This window comes from Erythrolamprus reginae, chromosome 1, assembly GCF_031021105.1.
Source record: "Erythrolamprus reginae isolate rEryReg1 chromosome 1, rEryReg1.hap1, whole genome shotgun sequence".
Taxonomy (NCBI): Eukaryota; Metazoa; Chordata; class Lepidosauria; order Squamata; family Dipsadidae; genus Erythrolamprus; species Erythrolamprus reginae.
Window position 1 is genome coordinate 57,964,665 of NC_091950.1, and position 14,856 is coordinate 57,979,520.

Genomic DNA, 14,856 nt, shown 5'->3' on the forward strand with positions numbered 1-14,856 from the left:
GACCCCTTGCACCCCTGGCCACTTGGCGCTGCTCCTGCCTGCCTGATCTGCCCCCTCTCCTCCTCCTCTGCTGAAAGAAAAGCGCGGAGGCTGCCCGCTTGACCCTCCCATTGCTCCACCCCGTTTCGCCCTGCCTGTCATCCTGGGCCTCCATTCAGACATGCTGCTTTCCTGCACCTCTTTCCTGGGGGGGGGAAGTGGCATCCTCCCCCCCTGCCCAGGAAAGAGTTGCAGGAAAGCAGCGCATTTGAAAAGTGCGCTGCTTTCCCGGAAAGCCGGCTTTCCTGGCCAGCACAGGGCTTTCCCGGGCAGCTGGCTTGAGCCTGGTGCCGGTCAGCAAAGCCGGCTGCCCACCGGAGATGTGGAGAGAAACAAGGGAAAGAGAGGGAGGGAAAGAGAAGTGGAGAGGAAAGAAGGAGGGAGGGAGGGAAGGGAGAGAAAAGTGAACGAGAGGGAGAGAGAAAGGGAGGAAGAGAGGAAGGAAGGAAGGCAGAGATAACTATAAAGAGAGAGAGAGAGGGAGGGGAAGAGGGGAAGGAAGGAAAAGAGAGAGAGAAAGAGAAAAAAGTGGAAGGAAGAGAGAAGGAAAGAAAAGAAGGGAGAGGGAGAGAAAGAGAGAGAGAGAGAAGATAGGAAGGAAGAGAGTGAGAGTGAGAGAGAGCAAGAAAGAAAGAGTGAAAGAGAGGAGAGAGGAAGGAAGAGAGTGAGAGAGAGTGAGAGAGAGGAAGAAAGCGAGAGAGGAGTGGAAGGGAGGGAGAGAGAGAAATGATAGAATAAAGGGGAGAAAAAAGAGAAATGAGAAAATGATTGAGGCAGAGAATGACAGGAAAGAGAGAGAAACAGAGAGAGAAGTGACTCTTGATTTAAAGCATATGGTAAAAGCACTTAAATAATAACAGAGAAAAAAAACCCATCCCTCACCTTTTTTTATTAATAGTTATGTTTTTGGATTTGCTGGTTGTTTTAGTTTTAATAGTAATAGAGTTTTGTTTTGTTTTATTATTAATTTCTTTTAATAAAAAAGAAAGGATTTATTTATTTATTTATTTATTTATTTATTTATATTTCTATGCTGCCCAGTCCCAAGGAGACTGCCGCTCAAACACTATACTTTTCCGCCCACCCTGAAAAAAAATCAGAGGGAACATTGACCTCACTCATTTTTTTTTTAAACAGGTTTTTTCCACATTAAATATTTTTCTCCACATATACCTCCAATATCAATCTATATGCATATATTATCCCTTATAATCAGTAATTAACCTAAATTGCATTCCAAATTTTGATTTCTATTAGTCAGTCTGTCCCAGTAATTATTTTCCCCACTCCCCTATTTCTATTCCCCCTCTGTTACTTATTTTCTTACACCTTCTCTCCCCTTTTCTACTACCCCTCTTCCTCCTTCTTTCTTTCTCCTCTTCCTCCCCTTCTACTCTCTCTCCTCTCTCCCTCTTTCCTGCTCCCTCCTATATCCTCTAAAGCAGAGGTCCCCAACCTTTTTAGCACCAGGGACCGGCTTTAAGTTAGACGAGTTTTCCACGGCCCGGTGGGGGGGGGCTTTGGTCATATGGGGGTGGGGTTATGGGGGGTGGAGCTTAGTGACGCAGCCCTCCACACTTCTCCACAGGCGGGGAGAATCAGGAGGCTCCTTTGGCGGCTGGGGGCTGCCTGGCTTTGTGATTTTGGCTGGGGGGGGAGTTAGGAAGGTCCTACTTCTCCCCCCCCAGCCAAAAATTCAAAGCCTATCTGCTGGATACGGGCGATGAGTGGGACAGAGCGGCGCGGAAGCCTCTTGCAGCAGCTGCCACAGCCACCGGCTTCGGCGCCGTTCGTCCCGCCCATCGCCCGTATCCAGCAGAAGCTGCTGCCCGAGTGCTCTTGGCCGGCGGGATTTAAAGTGCTGGGGTGGGGGTGTCCCAGCGGGAGGCGAAGCACTGGGATGGGGGGGCTGTCAGGACACCCCCACCCCAGCACTTTGAATCCCGCCGGCCAAGAGCACTCGGGCAGCAGCTTCTGCTGGATACGGGCGATGGGCGGGACGAACGGCGCCGAAGCCGGTGGCTGTGGCAGCTGCTGCAAGAGGCTTCCGCACCGCTCTGTCCCACTCATCGCCCGTATCCAGCAGATAGGCTTTGAATTTTTGGCTGGGGGGGGGGAAGTAGGACCTTCCTAACTCCCCCCCCAGCCAAAATCACAAAGCCAGGCAGCCCCCAGCTGCCAAAGGAGACTCCTGATTCTCCCCGCCCTGTGGAGAAGTGTGGAGGGCTGCGTCACCGCCCGATGCCCCACCCCGTCCTGCATAATGTTCTCTGCCGGGAGGGCAGCGCCCCCGCGGACCGGCTGAAAACCCCCAACGGCCCGGTCCTGGTCCGCGGACCGGCGGTTGGGGACCTCTGCTCTAAAGCCCATCCCTAAGTGACTAATTTTAATTCTATTAAGAAGCAGATTGGAAAAACGTCTCTCAATGTTACTCTGCATAATTACGATCCTAAATCTTTATTTCATATCCATCCATTCTGTTATATAATAACTTAAGTACATATTATTTATCTAATGCTGCCTCCTTCTAATACCTAGTTTTATCTCCTGGGTTTTCCACCAATCAATCCAATTTTTGTTTCAAATTCATTGCTATGGTTAAATTTACAAGTTAATTCACTGAGTCCTTTGGGATTGGGCGGTATAGAAGTCAAATTAAATAAATAAAATAAATTATTATTTCTTGGGCCTCTTAATTTTAGGCCTCATTGTTTCCTCTCCATTTTGATACCTTTACACCTCTTTCATTTTATTTTCCAACCATTTCTAAACACCCAACAGAGAATCATATTACTAATAGTACTATTTTCTTACATCTTATTTTACATCAATAATAGATGCTCAGCTCAAATGTAGAGAAGTAGCCAGCAAAAATAGCCGACAGTTTTCATTTATTTATTGTGGGATAAAATACCTGTAAAGTTTGGAATTACAAAATACAATTTTGCGACTTAAAACGTTTCTACTAGCCAGAACATTGTGGGACACAACTATTTATTTGCACCCGTTGGCCAAGAGAGAGAGCCATTTCCATGGCAGAAGAAGGAGACAAACAAAACAAAAAAATTCCTCCCCATCTACACTGTCATTTAAGCACCATTCTTAAGCACTGGAGAGAGGTCCAAAAAATGAAAAATTAGTTTATATTTAGCTAAAGGAAGCTTTTTTAATCTGATCCTTTCAGGTATGTTTGGGTTCTAAGATCCCATAACTTTATTTCCGCAGAGGTCAAGAAAATCAGCTTTAATAATAAATATATAGATTGAATATATTTAGCTACAGGTAATATATATAAAAACATGTGATACATACACATATATATATGTATTATCGCATGTTTTTTGCTGAATTTCTTTAAAATTAAGGGAGACTAGGATGGCACCATTTCGGCCTTGTTCTGGCCTCATCAGCTAGCCACACCCTTACTGGGATTTGATGTGGCAGCTTCTGCCTTGTAAGGCAGAGAATTAACAGCTGAGCCACCAGACCTGATCCCTTCAGTTCTGTACTGGGGAGGGGCTATATGTTTTTTATGTCGGATCACCCTGGTATATTGAAGGAACGTCACAGCTCCTTTTTGCCTCTAGGCCCAACTCAGGGCCATTTCAAGGCAGTTAATTTATTCATAGCCGACAACTATATTCTGTATGTATCACATTATCCCTTCAGCTCTGTACCAGGGAGGGGCTATATGTTTTTTGCCTAGAGCTGAAGGGATCAGGTCTGGTGGCTCAGCTGTTAATTCTCTGCCTTACAAGGCAGAAGCTGTTGGATCAAATCCCAGTAAGGGTGTGGCTAGCTGATGAGGTCAGAACAAGGCCGAAATGGAGCAATCCTAATCTCCCTTAATTTAAAAAAAAATTCAGCAAAAAACATGTGATACATACAGAATATAGTTGTCAGCTATGAATAAATTAACTGCCTTGAAATGACCCTGGGTTGGGTCTAGAGCTGTGATGTTCCTTTAATATAATAGGGTGATCCGACATAAAAAACATATATATATATAATTCTGTATATTACAGAAGCACAAGTTGGAAGGTGTTTTTGTAGGAATTGTGTTTGTGTGTGAGAGAGAGAATGAGAGAGGGGGAGGGAGAGAGAGAGAGAGTTGGCGTATAGTCTTAACACTTTAAATATGCTCAGTGCTATGATTGGACAATGTGGCCTTTTTCTCTCCCCCCCCCTTTTTTTTGGTGTGCATCTCATCTCAAAGGAAATCACCTGCCATTTGTATGATATTAATGCAAAGGACACCAAGGAAAACAGAAGAAAAAATCTACTGCTCTATGCTTCAGCTGGTCTTGCTCCCAGCATACAGATCTTCAATAGAACCTACTCAAAGGTCTTCTTTTTCAACATGACTCTGGTAAATAAAATGACTGGGGAATGTAAATTGTTCAGTGGGAGAGAACAGAATTTGCAAGATTAATTTCCTTTCCTGATCTCTCCAGTTAGATAAAAGTGGCAAATGATTAAAAGATGGAGAGAGAGAGAGAGAGAGAGAGAGAGAGACTTCCAGTAGTATGAGGCAACAATAGATTAAATATTAAAAGAGTCCGATCTGGTCTACAGCAGCATCATGTCTTTCTATTATTTTGTAGCAACAATATTTTCAGATGATGGGCATTATTGTCTGATTTTACATGTTACAACAGATATTACAAAAAGTGACAATATTTCTAAAATGTTTTCCCCCTAAAACCTTTTTTTTTAAAGCTTGAATTTACAATTGTTGTGCAAAAATAGTGATTTTACAATACTTGAGTCCATTTTCTACCCTTAACAATAATCAGAATTTGGCAATCTCATAGAATGTTCACCATTTATTTTAAACAAATTATCTTACTTTTTAAATTTAATTTGGGTTTCCTTCAAGAGGATAGTGTGTGCCATGATTCCTGCAAAAATGAATCCAGAGACCTTTGGAAGTTGGGTGGCATATAAATCCCAACAAACAAACAAACAAAAGTATCAGATATCATGGTCCTTAGAAAATTTGAATTAAAAATTGTGATCTTTTCAAAGGAAAAAGTTGAGATTTACAACATTGCTCAGGCTGAAAGTGGAGTGTACTGTGGTTGAACAGAGAAGGCATATTGTGACCTCTGTACTTGATACTAGTAAATATCAAGCAAATATACATACAACATATATGTGTGTCTGTGCACATGTAACATTCTTGATGATTGATACTACTTACAGGATCAGATCTCAGTCATCAGTTACTGTAAATTTGTAGATTTGGGCCATTTATGGGTCTTGATAAACAATTCTTGGGGAGAAATGACTGCTGAATTTGGCAGAACTGTAGTCTGCTTTGGTATAATTTGCATTAATCTGAATTAAAATGTTTATTTCTATATTATCTCCCCTATAAGATGACTTAAATTCAAATGTTCATTTTTCAAATGGCATAAACATTCTGTTATTTTAGTTTGATATTTCTATAATATACATCATTTATTTTCTTGGCCAGGTAACATCCAAACTAAATCAGAGTCAAAGTATTCCTCAAAGTTCCAACATATTTCCAGGGCCATCCTGGCACCCACCCATCTCCCACCCACAAACTTGTCACGTTGCTCACTCAGATTGTGCCAGTGTGACAAATTCTTCATTCTGCTTCCGCCCAGGTGGTGGACATATGATGGTCTTGAACTTTTCGAAAGAATGCTTTGTGGCTGCATCTGCTCCCTCATGAAATCACCCCTCCCAAGTTCCCATAAGTATCAGGCCTTCTACAAATAGTGTGGCAAACCGTTGATTTATCACCAACTTCTGCACCGGCTTGACGAGCGATTTCTTCCAGTATATATACTTTATCTATACCTAGTTTACATTTAATCTATAAACTTGGAGTTTCTTTGTAGTCTTCCATCCGAATACTAATCACTGACCTCATGTAGTTCTTGCAATATATAAATATAAATAAGAAATTTGGATTACTTCTGCCTTTGATTTTTCCTAAGGAGCTCATAGCCTATTCAAGAGTAATTTATCCCCACCTAAACATCAAGCAATAAATTTGGTTAAAAGATTGACTCATGCAGGCTAAGCTAGTAAATTTGGCTGGGAAGAAAACCGAATCTAAACCTACCATACCATACAATACTAAGTACATATTAAAATTAAGATGTATAAATGACTATAACTGTTTATACTTTAAGTCTTAAACTTTTTTTCTGACATAATTTCTAAAGGGAGAAGATGAAGAAGTGGATTCATGGTCCATTAGTATCCCTAGAGAAAAGATTACATATAATACAGGTGAGAGATTGTAATAACTCACGGTGACGCAGTGGTTAGATTGCAGTACTGCAGGCTATGTCTGCCTGCAATTTGGCAGTTCAAATCTCATCAGGCTAAAGGTTGGCTCAGCCGTCCATCCTTCAGAGGTGGGTAAAATGAGGACCCAGATTATTGGGGACAAAATGCTGATTTGTAAACTGCTTAGAGAGGGCTGTAAAGCACTGTGAAGCAGTATATAAGTCTAGGTGCTAAGTATTATAATAACACATTTCTTCTAATGGAAGCATTATTGCTGCTTCCTTAGTTTAATTTGCACCAATGCTACAATAGTGTGGTCCTTTCCATTTATTTTATTATGTCATATTAACCGTAAACAATATAAAATGATAAATCTAAATATAAATGCTAATATAAATAAGAAGAGGACAGAAACCCTCAATATGAAATACTCATTACTGAAAAGTCCATTGAATATGTCCACTGAATATACGATATGGTGTATTGTATATTAAAGAAAGATGTTAATATTACACTTAGATGTTCATAGGAATTATATTCACTTTCTCTTCCCTGTTTGACTAGATATTGCTCCAATAGAAGAATGGTTTGTAAAATTCAATATGCATCACGGGTTAGGTATGTTCACCACTGCAGGAACATTATTGGATATAATGCGAGGTAAGTTATAGCTACGTTCCAGGAAATTACTTGTAGTTGCTACATTCAGTTCAAAACTTTTTGAAGGTTTTCAGATATTAAATGGTGGTCATCTGATTAGCTAATACACTACCGCCACAAGGAAAGATTTGTTTATTGGAAGTGGAGATATATTTTCAAGTGACTTTTATTCCTGGAATTTAGGTCAAATAAATCCAAATAAAATATGAAAGACATATAGCATTGTTTTGTTTTTAATTTATTTGTTATTTTATTCATTCATTCATTCATTCATTCATTCATTCATTCATTCATTCATTTATTGGATTTATATGTTAATGGCATTGTTCTCCAGTAAGTATTGGGATTTAGATACTAGATATGTAATATTTAGCATTGGGCTCATAATAACAGGGCTCTAAATATATTTTCATTCATTTAACAATTAAAATCTGTATTTTCATTTTGTATCTATATTTTACAATAAAGTTACAAAACTGCAGAATATACATTTCTTACATATTAACCTCACTGTCTTATATTTTATAGAGCCAATTCTTCAATGGTTTTATATATTTGGTGTTTACGCAGATATTCTAGACACAATAACTGAGATAAAAGATGTTAAAATAACAAAGAGTCCTTGTGCAGGTGATGTAGCATTAATTGGTGTGATTTATGAAAAGGCAGATAAAGGTAAGTGCAGCATTTTGTAACTGCATATTATTTGATGGGTATTACATAGCTATAACCACCAAAGGTTTATTATCAAGTAATGTGTTACCTCTACCTAAGAATGCCTCTACTTACAAACTTTTCTAGTTAATAACTGGTTGTTCAAGAACCATTTTCCACTTACAAACCCAAGCCTCCGAAAATGTAACCGGAAAAGGCATGGAGAAGCCTCCATGGGGCCTCTCTAGGAATCTCCTGGGAGGAAACAGGCTGGAAAAGGCGGGGAAAAGCCTTCGTGGGACTTCTCTAGGAATCTCCTGGGAGGGAAAAAGGCTGGAAAAGACAGGGAGAAGCCTCTGTGGGGCCTCTCTAGGAATCTCCTGGGAGGAAACAGGGCCTCCACCCTCCCTGTGGTTTCCCCAATCACACACATTATTTGCTTTTACATTGATTCCTATGGGAAAAATTTCTTCTTCTTACAAACTTTCCTACTTAAGAACCTGCTCATGGAATGAATTAAGTTCCTAGGAAGAGGTACCACTCTATACTTATACTCAGAACCAAATGCCACTACATATTCCTGTTCATACAGATAGTCCTCAACCTTCGACCATAAGTACAAAATTTATGCTGCTACAATTGTTAAGTGAATTTTGCCCCACTTTACAACCTTTCTTGCCATAGATATTGAATCACTGTAGTTGTTGTGTTACTTTACCATTTCCCTATTGACTTTGCTTGTCAGAAGATCGCAAAGGATTATTACATAGTCTGGGATATTGCAACCATCATAAATATGAGTCAGTTGCCATGCATCTGAATTTTGATCACTGTTTAGCTACTCACATCTACTTGCCTTGTTTTAGGTTTTCAATCAGAACAAGAAATTAATTTCAGCTCTTACGTTCTGCAAGCTCCTGAAGATGCAGAGGGGCTTTCAACTAAAAATGAGCTATGACGATAGTAAATGTTGCTTCTTTTGCGATGTTAAGTCTCCAACTATCCTGGAAAACCAAATATGAAAGAAATGCCTTATTTCTCTACATCTATGGGAATCCAAATCTGTTTTACCTCTGAAAATTCTAGATCACTTATAGAAATGGAAAGTAATACTTTACTGTGTATGAATAGCCATGTCCATCCAATTAATATATGTATTAATATTCATGTCTATTTATTTCTTCTGGGGATTCATAGGACTAATTATAGGAATCACCTATGATGGATTTATGGAAGGAGATTTACTTTGGTATAATTTAACAAATAACATTTGTGTTCTCATGGATTATGGTAATTTTTTTTCTTTTCAATTGATATTTGTCTTTTGAATTTGTAAATTTCTGTATTTAGGTCCTAAAGTTTATGACAGAAGCATAAGACTCACGCCTTAAAAATCTTAACTATAGGCTTCAGAGTGCTCTCCCCAATTTCTACCAATTATCATTTTTGATAAGTCTGAAGGGAGAAAATATTAAATAAAATGATTGGACAGTAAACATACTAACTTAACTACAGCTTAATGAAAATAAAAAGTAGGCTCAAGATACGGAAGGATCTTGACAGACTTGAACATTATCTATCTAACAAAATGAAATTTCATATAGAGAAAAGTAAGGTTTTACATTTAGGCAGAAAAACCAAATGCACAGGTATAGAATAAGTGTCACCTGGCTCAATAGTAATAACTGTGAAAGGGATCTTGGAGTTTTAGTGAACAATCACTTAAATATGAGCCAGCAGTGTGCTACAACTGCCAAAAAAGCCAACACAGTCCTTGACTGTATTAATAGAGGGATAGACTCAAAATTAGATGAAGTATTAATATCACTTTACAGTATAATGCTTTGGTAAGACCACAGTTGCAATATTGCATCCTGTTGCAAGATGTTGACACTCCAGAAAAGTGCAGAGAAGAGAAAGGGAGATGATTTTTTTCTTGTTTGTTTGTTTTTATTATTTATTATTTGTTGTTATTTATTATTTATTATTTATTATTTATTATTTATTATTTATTATTTATTATTTATTATTTATTATTTATTATTTATTATTTATTATTTATTATTTATTATTTATTATTTATTATTTATTATTTATTATTTATTATTTATTATTTATTATTTATTATTTATTATTTATTATTTATTATTTATTATTTATTATTTATTATTTATTATTTATTATTTATTATTTATTATTTATTATTTACTATTTACTATTTACTATTTACTATTTACTATTTACTATTTACTATTTACTATTTACTATTTACTATTTACTATTTACTATTTACTATTTACTATTTACTATTTACTATTTACTATTTACTATTTACTATTTACTATTTACTATTTACTATTTACTATTTACTATTTACTATTTACTATTTACTATTTACTATTTACTATTTACTATTTACTATTTACTATTTACTATTTATTATTTATTATTTATTATTTATTATTTATTATTTATTATTTATTATTTATTTATTTATACTTCTATGCCACCCAAACACTATACTTTTCCACCCACACCAAAAAAAAATTAGAGGGAACATTGTTAGAGATCATTGCAGGGGACAGCCCCACACTGGCGTCTCTCCAGTTTACCAGACGAACCATCTTTCTCTCTGCTTGACTCTGCCTAAAAGCTGACCCACTGGCCCAGATAGTCCCTAGGGCATGCTGATGCCCTTAGCCACTGTCCCTTGCCTGTACTCCTCATAGACTACCTGGACTCTGGCCTGGTTACCTCAGCCAAAGTGGCTACCCATTCAGCCAAGAACTCTGTGTTCTGGACTATTTTGAACTGGATGTGGAGGAGATGGCCAAAAGAGCCTGCTAGCCCAGAGTTTAAACTGTTTGTTTGTAAGCAGCATGAAAATATATGCTTGGGGGCTGCCTATCCATCACTGCACTGCATGAGGTCACTTGGGCAAGTTCAGAATGACTCTCTTGCGCAGAGTTATGTTTGGTGGCCAAACAAATCAAGGCATGGGTTGCTGGCTGCATACCATGTCATCCGTCTAGGGCTATCCCACTAAAAGCCCTGGGGCAAAAGGAAGAAGCCTAGGGCACCTTGGTCAAAAGTCCACATAGATTTCATGGGGCCATTCCAAGGCCAAACATTCTTAGTAGGAATCAACACATACGCCAATGCTTGGAGATTATACTAATGGGTCAACCACAGCTGAGACAGTCATGCACCTGCATGACTAAAGAAATTCTTTGCCACACATGGGATACCTGATGTATTAGTCTCCGACAATAGGCTCCAGTTCACTGCCATTCACTTCAAGGGTTTCTTAGCTGAGCAGGACATTTGCCACACATTGACCACTCCTTTCCATCCAGTCAGTAATGGCCAGGTTGAACGCATGGTCAGATCAGCCATGGAGGTTCTAGGCCAGGGGTGGGCAATTAATTTTGCCAGGGGGCCGCATGAGTAATTGGGATGGTTTTAGAGGGCCGGACTAACATTTGTCAGGGAGGGGGCCCATGGTGCTTCTGCGCAGAGGAGGACTTCCAGATGGCCCCTCCCTTCAGGAGCCATCTCTTCCTGGCCCACAGCTGCTGCTGCTCCCCCTCCCCTGCTGCCTCTGCTTCTCCTTCTTCCTCTCCTTCCTCTGCTGCTGCTGCTTCCTCCACCCGCCCGCACCCCAATCACCACCACTGCTGCTTCTCTCTCTTTCGACCACTCGCTCGGCTTTGCCAAAGCGTCTCTCTCGGGCTCCTGACGTCACCCACATTGACCTCATTGCCTAGCACTTGCCTTATTGTCAATGTCCTGAGCTTCCCTCAGGCAGAGGAACTGCGCGGCTGCCTCCGGACTGCCGTTTCCAGGCTCCCGCCACAGCCCCGGGGGAGGAGAATTTCTAAAAAAAGCAGGCCATTTTTCACAGATAGTGGGCGGGCCGGTCCCAGACAGCAGGTAGGCTGGATGCAGCCTGTAGCCCAACCCCTTGCCAAGGACTGTTCTAGGCAGACTAGGCCCCTGTGACTGGCAAGCTATGGTAGATAAATTCCTACCTATCCAACACATTACACCAATTGCAGCAACTAGGAACAGTCCCATTGAGCTATTAATGGGCTGGTGGCTTTGTTCAATACTACTCATTCCCCCGCTCCTATTTGCCAAGTGTCGACGTCGTCACCAACTCAGCAAAGCCAGCCAGAAGTGCTTGATGGGTGCCACCATCTTGCTTGAGATGGCAACCACGCAGGGCCAAACTTCCTCTTCAGCAGATCTTAGCAATCGTAGCCAGGAAGAGGAGAGTGAGCGAGTGATCTGGGATGGGATGGCTTTGCGCTGCTTCAAAAGTGAGTGTGCAGGGGGTTCCTGGTGGCTGCACGGGTGCGAGTCTGTGCAGTTTAGAGGGAATATTGGTCCTGGTGCTTCTTGACTTCTCAACGGCTTTTGATATCATCGACCATGGTATCCTTCTGTGCCGGCTGGAGGGGTTGGGACTGGGAGGCACCATTTTAGGGTGGTTCTCCTCCTACCTCCCTGGCCAGTTGCAGTCAGTGTTAGCAGGGGACCAGAGGTCGACCCCTAGGTCTGTGGGGTTCCTCAGGGGTTGGTCCACTCACCCCTGCTGTTTAATATCTACATGAAACCATTGGGTGAGATCATCTGAGAGCATGGGGAGAGTTACCATCAGTATGCTGATGACACTCAGCTATACATTTCCACCCCGTGTCCACTCAATGAAGCAGTGGAAGAAAGATGCTGGTGTCTGGAGGCTGTCAGGGTTTCGATGGGCATTAATAGGCTGAGACTCAACCCAGACAAGAGGGAGTGGCTGTGGGTTTTGCCTCCCAGGGACAATACCAACTGTCTACCCATCACTTTGGGGGGAGGTTTTTGCTTCCCTTAGAGAGGGTCTGCAACTTGGTCATCCTCCTCAATCCATAGTTGAGCTTAGAAGACCATCTCTCAGCTGTCGCAAGGGGGCATTTGCACGGGTACGGCTTGTGCACTAGTTGTGGCCCAATCTGGACTGGGAATCACTTCTCACAGTCACTCACACCCTTATCACTGCAATGCTGTCTACATGGGGCTGCCTTTGAAGAGTGTTCAAAGACTACAAATTGTGCAAAATGCAGCTGCACGAGCTATAATGGGGCTACCAAGATCTGCCTACATTTCAACATTATTCTGTGAGCTGTACTGGTTTCCAATTGGTCTCTGGGAACAATTCAAAGAGTTGGTTATGACCTATAAAGCCCTACATGGTTTAGGACCAGATTATCTTCAGGACCGTCTTTTGCCTCATGTATCCCAACAGCTGGTTAGGTCCCACAGAGTTGGCCTCCTCCAGTTCCCATCAAACAATGTCAGCTTGTGGGGCTTAGGGGAAGAGCCTTCTCTATGGTGGCACTGGCCCTCTGGAACAAACGCCCTCTGGAGATATGTACCACCCCCTCCCTCCTGGTATTTTGTAAAGCTTTGAAGACCTACCTCTGCCAGTGGGCATGGGGGCTGTGAGTGATGAGATTGTTTCTGGTCGATACCATGCATGATTGAAATGGATGAATGCGTATGACTATCCATGGGGGTTTGATATATTTTTTGTAATTTGTATATCCTTTTATAATAATTTAGATTTCTTACACATTGTTACATTTTTAATGCTGTACGCCATCCAGAGTCGTCTCAAAAAGGACGGCATAGAAATCTAATAAATAAATGTCCATTCTCATTGCATCATGCAGTCCATCTAAAAGTCCATTGTAAATCATTAAAGTTCTCAGATAGCAACACAATATTTTCTTCATACAAACGTAAAGATATAAATATACACTATTTGCCTTATTGGTAGAAAATTAAGTTAAAAGATATATAAAGAGAAATAACCACTCTCCCATGAATCTTTTTTCTTATCTACAGATTGCTCTGATCTTGCACTTGTGGATGTCATTCTAATGAACACACGTTTAATAATGCTTACTACACTGGGTTTATTTATCAGTGAAGATTTGCGGTATCCTGGTGAACATAAACTAAAAGTATGTTTTGAATATATCCTTCCCCTGTGATACCATGTAGTAAAGTTAACAAATAACATACTGAAAAAATGTTCAGAGAAAGTTTGTAAAGTGGCACTTTTGCTTTCAGAAATCCATTGAGGAAAAATGAAGGGTGCCTTTATGCCAGATCAAACTAAAAAAGTAGAACAGAGTTAGAAAAAAAGTTAGAAAACTCTCAGTGTAAAAGAGATTAATACCCTGTTTGTTTATATAGAAAGATATTCCCAAACTGTTTTCGTAGCTACTCTCTCTGCCTCTTCTATAAAAATGAAAACTACTAACAAATTTTTTAAATTAAAAAGTTTTTATTTTTTTCAACAAACAATACATCATCAATCGCAGTGTGTCATCTGGGTACAACATTTTAAATCAAATATCTTTTCTTTTACCACTATTTTCTTAATATATAAACTACTGTTACAACCTTTAACTTTCATTTTATTTAACTCCATATTTCTTTTCATTTATATTCATTTTCTATCAAATGATTGAAATGCTCCCATACATCATCTTACTCTGATTCTTCTTTCCTTTTAATTACCATTGTTAATCTGTTTATTTCTGCACATTCCAATATTTTCTTGAGTATCTCTCCTTTTGTAGGAATTTTACCTGCTTCCCAGTTCTTGCTGCAGTTATTACATTAATGATCAAGTATAGATTTTCTTTACTATATTTCTCTGATAAAATACATAACAGGAACAGTTCTGTTTTTCAGCCAATATGTTGCTGTGTCATCTTTTCTAAACACTTTCGAATTTGTGCCCAATAATTTCTCGCTTCTGCACATGTCCACCACATATCTATCAAATCTGATGATGACAGTATATTGAATCATCCCAAATCAAGAGTGTAGCTCAGAATTTGGCTTGATACAGCCAAATAAACACTTTACTTTCATGCATTTATTTTAAAGAAACATAGCCTATATTTCTATTTTAAGTCATTGATCTTAAATATTAACTTGCACTCATGGCAAGGCAGCTATTATAGAGAGTATAATATTAAACTTGTCCTGTTCTTTGGTGTCCTTGTTGCTGTTCTACTGTTCTGCTATAAACTCAAGGCAATTAAGCCTTTTCCCTCATGGCAGTTTAAACAATTCTCAGTATAAATGGAGCTGGGTTTTTTTTTTAAAAAACCACAATTGAATTAGATACCAACTTTCTGGTAAAAATGTTACGATTCCAGTGCAGCTTCC

The 14,856-nt window shown here is 39.7% G+C and overlaps 1 protein-coding gene across 1 annotated transcript in view; it reads left to right on the forward strand.

Annotated features, from left to right (window-relative positions):
* LOC139168005 (cation channel sperm-associated auxiliary subunit beta-like) overlaps window positions 1-14,856 on the forward strand; it is a 137,196-nt gene that overhangs the window by 4,393 nt on the left and 117,947 nt on the right. The window contains exons 3-8 of the mRNA XM_070753253.1: window positions 4,256-4,408; window positions 6,243-6,309; window positions 6,874-6,969; window positions 7,498-7,644; window positions 8,821-8,913; window positions 13,516-13,634. Of these exons, the coding sequence (XP_070609354.1) occupies window positions 4,256-4,408; window positions 6,243-6,309; window positions 6,874-6,969; window positions 7,498-7,644; window positions 8,821-8,913; window positions 13,516-13,634 (675 nt within the window). The remainder of the gene's footprint in view (window positions 1-4,255; window positions 4,409-6,242; window positions 6,310-6,873; window positions 6,970-7,497; window positions 7,645-8,820; window positions 8,914-13,515; window positions 13,635-14,856) is intronic.